This window comes from Anas acuta, chromosome 4 (genome assembly GCF_963932015.1).
Source record: "Anas acuta chromosome 4, bAnaAcu1.1, whole genome shotgun sequence".
Classification (NCBI taxonomy): domain Eukaryota; kingdom Metazoa; phylum Chordata; class Aves; order Anseriformes; family Anatidae; genus Anas; species Anas acuta.
The window spans coordinates 252,115-262,748 of NC_088982.1; the positions used below are offsets into that span (position 1 = coordinate 252,115).

The 10,634-nt window shown below is 57.8% G+C and overlaps 1 protein-coding gene across 1 annotated transcript; it reads right to left on the bottom strand.

Annotated features, from left to right (window-relative positions):
- Nucleotides 1–2,943: 2,943 nt before the first annotated feature.
- DOK1 (docking protein 1) lies at nt 2,944–9,277 on the bottom strand. Its single transcript, XM_068679371.1, has 5 exons — nt 9,119–9,277; nt 8,601–8,900; nt 6,272–6,383; nt 5,947–6,119; nt 2,944–4,478 (listed from the first exon to the last, which is right to left on the bottom strand). Exons 1-5 carry the CDS (start codon nt 9,179–9,181, stop codon nt 3,387–3,389), a joined length of 1,740 nt encoding a protein of 579 aa, XP_068535472.1. The 5' UTR covers nt 9,182–9,277; the 3' UTR covers nt 2,944–3,386.
- Nucleotides 9,278–10,634: the final 1,357 nt, after the last annotated feature.

Consider the following 10,634-nt stretch of genomic DNA (forward strand, 5'->3'; position numbering starts at 1 on the left):
TAACAAATGGCAGTAAGGCACATGCAAATCGTCCCACCTGGGGCATGCAAACCAGACAACATAAAAGTGACAAAATCAGAAGATAAAATAATCCACCCACCCCCTCCTTTACTGCTCTGTTGACTCAGATGGAAATTACTTTAGCAACCTTATCAGTGGGAAAAAGTAAACAAACAGACCAGTGGTTTATTGTGACTGGAAGGAGGCTGCTAAAAGGGAAAGTTGTGAAGAGGGAAAAGGGACTATAAAGGGAAGCAAGTCAAAAAAAAATTGGGGCTGTTGGAGGATTCCTTTTGAATAGCCCTCTACCTGATCACCACAGTACAGTGATCAGCTCCTGACAGCCAGAAGGGACTTGGGTGCTTTCCCAAATAACAACATGGGAACAAATAACCTGGCAGAACAGCTGTCTCACACCTGCACCATGCTAGGGCCCCAAATGGGAGGAGGAAGTGGTTATAAAAGGATGCATTTTTCACAATGGGAAACAGAAAAAGGCAATACAAAGAGGAAGAGGAAGAGGATGACTGGGCAATGGCAGCTCCCAAGTCATTTTCTCCTGGTAAAAACTGCCACCTGGCCTACAGAGACCAAGACTACTTCTTAATCCCAGCCAGTGGCTGCTAGACCTGCTGTACTTGGGAGCATTTTTCAGCTAATCTGGGGTCTGGGCTTTTCACAGAGAACAGGAAGGCACACAGGCTGTCCTCACACGAGGAAGTCTGATATCCAAATGACATTCCATGCTACACTGAGTCTGGCTCATAGCACCCGGACAGGGCATAAGCAAATTTGCTTGTCCAGAACCATTTGTGCAGTGCAAGAAAACACTGAGCCATCAAGAATGAGCTGTGTATCCCCAGGCATCTCAGCAAAGCCTTGACTCAGGACTGGCTGCCAGGATGCTGTTTCCCCAAGCATGCAGACTGCATTCAGCTATGGCACACAATTACAGTGACGTGCCAGGGCCACCTTCATTCTGCACCTGGTCATTTCACTGTTCAACACATGGCATTTAGTTGTAAGGAGACAGTGGAAGCAGGGCAAAGGGAAGGGAAGGACAGAAGAAACCCTAATCCAGACAAAATCCAGGAGAATCATCTCCTGCTCCTAAAGTTCATTGCAGACATGCTTTGGCTACAGGATGGGTGTGACAAGCCAAAGGCTCATTCTGTATTTGCCTTGTTTCTAATGCTTTCCCAAAGCATCTACGGCACCCTGAACTGCTGCAGAATGGAGATAAAGTAGAGCACAGAGCAGCAGTTTGAGAAAGATGACAAATCTGGTCCACAAGACTGAGACAGAAAAAAAAATGGACTGCTCTCCAGATCAGCAAGAGCCCTCCAGGCTGCATACACTGCTGACACGTGGCAGAGCCCATAAACAGAACAGGCCACATGTAGAAGTGTTCCTCCTGCCTTGTGTTGTTACCTCTTAGTTTTAAGCCAGCTGTTATGAGAGAGGACATCATTGCTGAAGCAAGAAGAACAAATATATTTTCATCCCACCCAGAAGGAGTGCCGCGCTGTGGCAAGGACAATGGTTCTGGCACAGATGCTGGAGCATTTTCCTTCTTCCCTACCAGTCTCTTTAGTGAAAGCTGGGTCAGCTGCTTTGGAGCCAATGCACCACCCTGAGACACAGTGGCAGCAGTGATGGAGATACACAAATACCCACCATAGCATGGAAAGTAGAGCCCCAGAGCTCAGCTCCCAGAAGGCTGCTCATCATCATTTAGGTCTTGGAGCCTGACACTGGAGCCACAAGCAAGGATTATGAGCATGCACAGTACTCTTCCCTTGTGAGGCTGGGCAGACAGCTCCCAGGACATGAAGCACCTGCATAGGGCCACCCAGCCTGTAGGCATGAGGAGGAGACACATGCCTGTATTGGGCTCACCTCAGCCTCTCTCAGGCTCCCAAAGCCACTTACACCTCCTCCCATCTCCTGCAGCAGGGAAGAGGACCAGCACAGGATAACAGTGAAAAATTGGTCCAGGCTACACACATGCTGTACTGTTACAGGACTGAGGAATACCCCCTGCAACTTGGGCACCAAACACCTATTCAGAGCTCGCTGCCTTGTTTCCATCTCCCCACTCCCGGGGCACAAACCTGGCCCTCCAGACTTCCCCACTGGTTTATGACTCCCTGGGTCTGAGCTGGGGCTGGAGAATTCATGCTTAGCTCTCTGCACAGAGATAACAGACTACTAGGTTGTCAGACCACTGCTCTGCTGCTGTCTCTGTCAACAGGCTGGCAAACCTGCAGAAATCATCATTAGCCCCAGACTCAGAGACAGACAACTCCAGGATGCCTGACACAGCCCTACATGGAAGGAACAGAAATTCTCTCATAACCATTACCAACATGAAAAGGGAAACCTATTTTCCCTTGCACAAGTTTCTGTCCACGGATAGCCACACAGCATTCACAGCCAAACCCCTCACCTCAGACCACAGTCAGATCACAGCATTTGCCATTAAAGTTAATGGAACCCAGACTGCACCTTCTGAAGGTGGGTGGTGGGAGGAAGGGAATCAGAAGGATGAGGCTGGGGAAGGAGGGACCCTGTGACCAATCAACAGTCACTGAGCTCCAGCACAGACCTGGAGCCTGGTTCTGCCCAGCCTTAAGCTTGGAAAAGACCTGCACTTGCTCAAGTCATCCCAGCATTTCACATCCAGACCAACACTGGCATCCGTGAGTTTGACAGATGTGCCTTAACACGCTGGCATCAGGGCATCCTAGCCACTGCTGGACCTGGCACCCACTTTCTTTGCAGTTTCCCCTTAGCTCAGCAGCTCTGGCGCAGATAGACTGGCATGAGTGTGAGAGTGTGAGCACCACTCAGCAGGGGCACCAGGCACCACAATGATGCAGTGATGCACCAGCATTTCCCCAATCATGTGCCTGACAGTCTAGACATGCTACATGCAAACACTTTGTTATGAGACATACAGATTTTAATATCAAAATACTTTTGTATAAAAATACTTCTGGAGACTGATTGCAAGCAGTCCTCCAGGCATTGCAGTAGACATCTCAGCCCTGTGGCCTACCCAGAGAAGCCAGAGCAGAACCAAAGCCTCTGGATTTGCAGCAGCAGGCACAGTGCGACACAGCCAACATCAGGAGGTGTCAGAGGAGCTGGCTTGAGCCAGGAAGGGCACCTACAGCAGCTGCAGCATTCTGGCTCCCAGGTGTGGGAAGGACCCAGGGAGATGCAGTCCCTGGGTGCTCGTGAGCAGGAGGGGCTCTGCCCAGTCCCACACAGTCCCCAAACCCAAGCCACCCACAGGACCAATGGAGGACGGTAGCCTGTGCCACTCACAAGTGGGTCCAGGCCCCACAGTCTCCCCCAGACAGGTACAGAGCAGTGGCATGTTATATCTCTCCTAAGTCCTCATAGACAGGTGACAAGCTGCACTCATCCACAGACTGCTCCTTCTTCTGCCCTTGCTGGGGCTTCACCACCTGGCTGTACAGCACCTCCACTTTGTTGTTGTTGTTGCTGCTGCTGTTGAGGCTGGGTTTGATGACTGCCTTCTCAGAAGCAGGGTTCCCTCGCCGCTTGCCAGGGTCCCCACTTCTTTCGACACCTTTGGGGATAAATGCTGCTGGGGGCTTGGGGGCAGGCACTGGCTTAGGTCCCTTGGCCTTGGCCTGGAAGGCAGGAACTGAGTAGTCATCAGTGCTGGGGTTATAGGGATACTCGTAGCCGCCCTTGCCATCGTGACCCTGGGTACGCCAGGCCTCGCCCGTGGGCCGCGCTTCATCATAGATGCAGGCAGCAGAGGGTACTGCACGTGGAGCACGGCCCTCGGGCTCATCATAGATGTGCTCCTTCTGCCCAGGTTCCTGGCTGCGAGCCTCGGCCCGGACCTGCTCATAGGCGCCCGTGTACAGTGGTGCTGGCACCCGGAGCTTCGCCTCATCTGGGGCCCCACTTGCGGCCTTGCTGTCAACGGGGTCCGAGTACAACGGGTCCAGCCAGGGCCGGAAGCCCTTCACCGAGTCCAGGGGCTCTGAGTACAGGCTGGAGGGGTCCTCAGCCAGTAGCGCAGCTCGTGGTGCCTTGGGCAGAGGGGAGCGCGGGGGCGTGCTGGGGACGGTGGGCTTGGCTTGCAGCACTGGGGGCTCTGGCAGGGTCCGGTTCTTCAGCAGAGACACCGTGTCTCTCTCCTCCGCTGCAGCAATGGACCTGGGTGCCAGTCCTGCTTTGGGTGCTGCAGTGTCGTCCCCCTCGACAGGCAGCTCTAGGCTCAGAGAGTCGGCCAGGGCCTGGCGAATCAGGACCACACTGGGGCTGTCTGAATCCAGTGAATCACAGCTCTGCCGGTTCTCCTCCACCTGTGCTTTCTGCTCCCGGATGGAGTCTTCCACCAGGCGGAAGATCTCATTGCCTTGCTTGGTCTCAAAGGTGAAGTTCCCTGGGCCAGAGTCACAGCGCCGGCCAGCTTCAAAGGAGAACATCACCTGCAATGGAAGCCAAGTGTCACGACTTTCAGCACCTACCCTTCCAGAGCCTCACACAGGCTGTATTCTGCTGACATGCACTGGCTGTGGTGCTGGTCCTGCACATCTTGCAAGAGAGACTTCAGTGAGCACCCTGCTCCCTCAGCTCCCTGAGGGAGCAGGGTGAGCAATAGCTTAGCAGGGGAAATCACTTGGCATCTTGGGTCAACCAGCATCAGTCAGGGAGAAGGGAAGCAATCCAGAAACAAGATCCAAGAGAGAAGAGCACAGCTTTTCATGAGAGAAAGGCCAGAAGCAGCAGCTTGCCTACCAACAGTAAGCAAAGCATTTGCCTTACAAGCATTACTGTTAATGGCATGAAGTACTTTAAAGAAAAGTCTTGCACCAAGGCTGCGTTCCTTAGGCCTGAACAGACTCAGGCATAGGTTTCCACCAGCAGAAATCCAGACCCTTCTTGGACCTCTGCTCCTGAATCCAGGGGAGATTTTTCTGTCTTACTGGTGTTGATATGCAGCAGCAGTCTCTTGGGTTACTACAAAAGCCTCTGGGGCCAGACTTCCTTTGTGGGTCAGTGCTGCCAAACACAAGCACAGCCAACCTGTCATCACTGGTGACCTGAGTGTGCAGTCACCTGCTCCTCACACAACTTGGTTCTCATCCTGCCCCAGCATAGATCCTGTGGATGAGCCAGCTGCCTCCCCAAGAGCAGCTTGGTGTCTACTTCTGTTTTGGTAAAGTGACGCAGAAAGTGCCACTAGCAGGCTGCAGCTGACACCATTGCTTCTATAAACAGCCCTGGGGAGACCACTTCCTCTGCCTCCAGCACAGCAGGTACATTTTATGCTCAGTGTAGCAGGAGGACAGGTGGGGGAACCCACTTCTACACGACACTGGGGAGGCCTGCACAGGTCAGCTAGGCTCATAGCAGTGTGCCCCATAAGATGAACAACTATATATATAACATATAATATAACAAACATATAATATAACAGGTGTCTTGAACAACCCCTCCCGCTCTGGCCACTGTCCTACAGGAAGGATGGACGGCATCCAGGGAGTACTTGGAGCTAGGCCTGCAGACAGCTGAGCTCCCTGGCAGGTACGGCATGAACAGACACACAGCTGGCAGCACAGGCTGGGAGTGGAGAATGGGGGTGGGCAAGAGCTGCAGTGGCCTCAATGGGAGTGTTGCAAGAACCGCACAGAGAAACGCCCTGCAGAGCCGGGTCCCTGGCAGGGATGGGAGCCCCACAATCCACGCTCCTACACGGTGACACATGTGGGGAGCTGGGAACAGACCGAGGATCACAGATACCCCAGGGACCCCACTGTGGTCACCGTGGTCTGTAGCACCTCTGGCATTTGACAGGGCCCACAACACGGCTGCCACAAGCAGGTCTGGCACAGCAGTAAGGGACAGCCTGTGGGGGCACGGGCAGGCCCATGGCATGTATGGATATACACCCACCTTGTCCCGGCCGTATCTCCGAAGCAGCCGGTAGGGCCAGACATAGAGGGTCTCGTTTGTCCGTGGGTCCTTCAGGACAAGGCTGTCACGCTCAGCCTTGAGCACATAGGCACCACGTAGCTCACATCGCTCTGCAGCCTCGGTCCGCTGCACTGTCACCCAGAATGCGTTCACTGCAGGAATGGAGGTGCTCAGGGGAGGCAGAGAAAGCCCATCCCCTGTTCCCTGCAAGCCCCGGCACTGCCCACCAGAGCCTCTGCAAGGGCACAGCAGCAGGACAGCCCCAGGGAAGGGAGGCCCAAGGCCAGTGCAGGGCAGGTCCCACCTTCATCTCTCGAGTAGTAGATGGAGTTCACAGCCATCTCCAGGGCCGGCGCCTCCCCGTTGCCCTCTCTGCCACGCTGGGCTGCCACGCCAGCATTGCTGGGGCCATTCCCCTGACAAGGGAGAACAGATCAGTCCCAGCCCCTCCACCCACAGCAGCCCCGCTCCCCTCCCCAAACTCCTTGCAGCCATTGACCCCAGTCCCACATCCCCTGGGTCCTGCCACCCTCACCCACCTGGTCCCACACAGCTCAGCTGCACCAAGCTCAGTGCACAGGACAGGGTGCAGATGAAGCAGTCCCCCCAGACCCTCCCTCCGGCACAGTGTAAGCAACCACCAACACAGCCCCCAGGACCACATGTGCCCACTCCACCACTGCTCCTTTGCAAGCTCCAGCTTGGGCTTGTCCGTGCAGGTGCCTGGTGTGGAGGCAACAAACAGCTCCACTTCCACACAGATGCACTCCAGCGTGGGCAACTTTGGTACCCAACGCATGGTGTGGGTCCAGGCACTCCGCCAGCCACACAAACTAGGGGGGAGCAGATGAGATGACCCAGTAACACAAGGGACTGTGTTCTTCTGCGCAGGCAGGCAGGAAGACAGTGCCAGTATTGGTGCTCAGACCGCAGAGGGAAGCGAGCACTTCTACTTTTAGCATATGCAGAACTGAAAGCGCAACGCACACACTCTGCCAGAGGCCATGTCCCCACAGCAGGGTCCCCTAAGGGCCCGTGTGGGGGATGCACTCCTGGTGCCACCAGGGGAAACACATGGACCCTCCTCCAGGACAGCCCCCCACACACCAGAGGCTCACAGATGCCCTGCAAGAGCTATTCCAGCAGATTTTGTGCTTCTGCACAAGGGTCTGGTCTCAGACTGAGCCAGAAGCTGTTTCTCAGGGTCACGTGGGAGGGATGGGGTTGCAGCAGAGTGCACATCTTGCAGAAGGCAAGCTGTCACAGTTTCGGTTTAAAAATGGTCACATGAGCTCCTCAACTAGAGGTGAGGCCCAAACAAGGCCATGAGGCCCCTCTCTTTCTCCTAAAGAGAATGGGGAGTGCTGAAACACAATGTCTGAGAGCAGCAGCTCTCCTGTTCAGCTACAGCATCCAAAGAAGTAGAACTCCAGCCTGGAGTCAGGCAGCGAAGAGCCCTGGAGGGCTGCTTGACTGCGCCTTCCCTCATCTTCAAAAGAAAAAGAAATTCTGTTCTGAACTCAAATCATCTCTTCCCACCCCAGTTCCCAAGCTGTCAGACCCTGCTCACCTTCTGGGTAGCAACAAACACCACCATACAAAGTCATGCTCTCCAAGCAGATGAGCAAAAATTATAACCAAGGACCTTTAGCTTCTTGCTGAGAGAGCACACGTAGCTCCTATGTCTCTTGCTCCAGTGCCATTCTCACAGCCCTTTGCCAACCTCTTCCTAAACTGTTAACTTGCTCCTGGACCTCAAGCACACAATCAGCAACTACCAAGCAAATTAAGGCACAGACACAGCCCTGCTCTGAGCAAATGCTCCTTGCCTTTTTGTTGCCCCTGCCAAGCTGAAGGCCCGTGATGGATTCCCAGCTAAGCCCCGAGAGCCCTTTCCAGGACAAAGGCTGCCAACACCATCTGTGTGAACAGTGCCATGGAGTGACTCCCAGTGCCTCTTGGCTGGGCCAACTGGCAGCCGGTGGCAGCAGGGAGATGCTCGAGGCAAGTCACGCTCAGTAACACCTGGGTTCTTGTGGGAGGACCCTGGGGCTGCCAGCTGTGCAGCAGCCATCTCGCAGGGCAGCCGAGCCCTGCACACACAACCTGCAACTGGCAAGCACAACCCAGGGCTGCACAGCCCATCCGTCCTGGGAGGGAGTGTGGAGCACCCGTGGAGCCAGGCAGGCAGGCACGGCCCTTGTGGAGCAGTGCGGATGGCAGCACCTGCGGGCCACTGCTGTCCTGCACACCGCCTTGACGAGGAGGCGGCACACAGACTGACCGCCAGTGCTGGGGAAGGCCAGGGGAGCCCAGGGGCTGTGCCGTGGGCCCAGCACCGACAGCACGTCCCCAACACCAGGGAGCGACCCCTGTGCCGGGCAAGGGGCTGCCCGGGGACTCAGGCACCCCGACGTGCTCGGGGCTCCGCTCCCACAGCGGGAAGGGCAGCGGCAGCTGGGCCAAGAGGAGCCGCTGCCCAGCCGGCCCTGCCAGACGCCCGGAGGGGCCGAGCAGGGCTCCACGCGGCAGCAGCACGGGGGGGGCGGGCGGAACCCCCGGGGCAGAGGGGCCCGGCGCCCCCCGCCCGCCGCCACGCCGGGACCCAGGGGCGCCCCCCCCGCCCCGCTCACCGGGAAGGCGATCTCGCACAGCTTCGCCACCCACTCCTCGCTCTGCTGCTTGTCGGCCGCCAGGAGGTAGCTCCTGCCGCTGGTCTCCAGGCGGAAGGCGACGGTGCCGGCGCGGGGGCCGCTCTCGGCGGGCGCGGGGGCCACGCTGGTGCAGTCGGCCAGCCGCACCACCGTCTTGTCCAGCCGCCGGGTGCCCAGCCGCCCGGGGGGCCCCGCCGGCTCCTTGCAGTCGAAGAACTCCAGGCGGGCGACGCCGTGCTGGCTGGCCGGGAACAGCGCGAACCAGCCCCGCTTCCACCTCTGCAAAGCACCAGGGTCACCGCGGGGCCGCCCCGGCCCGACCCGGCCGACCCCGGCCGCCGCCGCCGCCCGCCCCTCGCCGCCCCGCCCGGCCCCTCGCCGCCCGGTGCCGCCGCCGGCAGAACCCCGGGCCGACTTCCCCAGGCGCCGGCCCGGCCCAGACGGCTCAGGCAGCGCCCGGCCCCGGCCCCGCCGCCCGTCCCGGCGGGGCGCCGCACCTTGGTGCCGAACTTGTGGCTGTGCTGCACGAAGAGCGGCCCCTCCTTGGCCGGCGGCTCCATCCCGCGCCCGCCGCTCCCCGCGCTGCCGCTGCCGCTCCCGCGCCGGGCCCGAGCGGCGGCGGCCCCGGGGGGCGGGGCCTGGGGGGCGGGGCCCTGAGGGGGCGGGGCCGGCAGCGCGGCTTCTCCGCGGGGGCTGCGGGCGGGCCCTCGGTCCCCCCGGGCTCCAGCCCGGCCGCTGCCCCCCCCGGTCTGGCCTCGCCAGGGGCCTCCCTGCGCGGCTGCCGCGGGGCTGGGGTGCGTGGGGCGAGCAGGGAGCGGGGCCGTCCCCTCCCCGGTGCCGGGCCGGAGCTGTGGGCCCTGGCCCTGTCACAGCTTCCCCAGGTGCGGGGGCCGTCCAACCCCGCAGGTTTTGCGTCTGTGGTGGCAGCTCCTGGGCGAGGGTGAGCTCAGAGCAGACGCTGTGAGCCGCAGCCCCTGCCCCAAGCCCACAAGGTGCCTGGAGAGGTGGGCGCTGGGTGTCAGCCCCAGAACCGGCAGGATCGGGCACCTTGGTCCTTGCCCTGAGTACAGGTGTGTGAGTGCCAGAGGGCACAAACGTCTGCAGGGGGAGGGCTTTGTACACACCTGAAATGCTGATCCAACTGCTGATCCAGGGCAGAACACACCCTGTAGGGTAAATGTGGACCGGCCGGTGAATTAGAAGGTGTAGCTCATCAAGATAAAAACAAACACAGAAGAGGAAGGTGTTGCTAGGCATGCACTAGATATGGGCTGGGTCTGCCTTCCAGACATCAGGACTCACCGCGTACGAACCTGGGAAAGAACAGGGACAGAACTGCCATGTCTGGGGCAGGACTGACCCTGTCCCCCTCCCCGAGGAGTCTCTTGCAGCTCCCCTGCAGCCCGGTGTCCCCAAGGAAATGGCTGCCAGCACAGCATGGGGCTTGGGCACCCAAGGGCTTTGGGTCCCAGGGCTGCTCCCCCAGACCTCACTCCAGGTAGCAGAGAAGAAATACCTGGGAGTGTGAGAGTGGGGAGCAACCTCAAAATGCCTTTCAGAGACAATGTGATGAATTCAGGGAACTGGAGGTTAGGTCTAATAAAATGCAATCTGAAAACCTGGCAGGGCTTTAATGAAGCCACAGGGCATGATAGAAACCACCCCAGCACTGGGGGAAAGGGAGGGCTTGTAGTTCAGACAATGACCTGGAACTTCAGAAGGAAGTGCACAAAAGTAGAAACTGGGCCAAAAGCCCGGGATAAACAGAACAGCAAAAAATCAGAAAAGCCAAAGTATGATATGAGATGTAACTAGCAAGAAACACAAAGGATCACCAAAAAAAAATCCAAAAAAAGGGGGTGTCAGCAAGAGGATGCTGAGCTGTCCGTGTGGCCCATTGTCCTGCTGAGACAGAGGGACAGCAGCATGTGCCAGGACTTAAGTGCTCGATGTCTTCCTCCTCTCAGCCCACGCTGAGGAGAGTAGACGCAATCGCACAATTAACACTGTTAA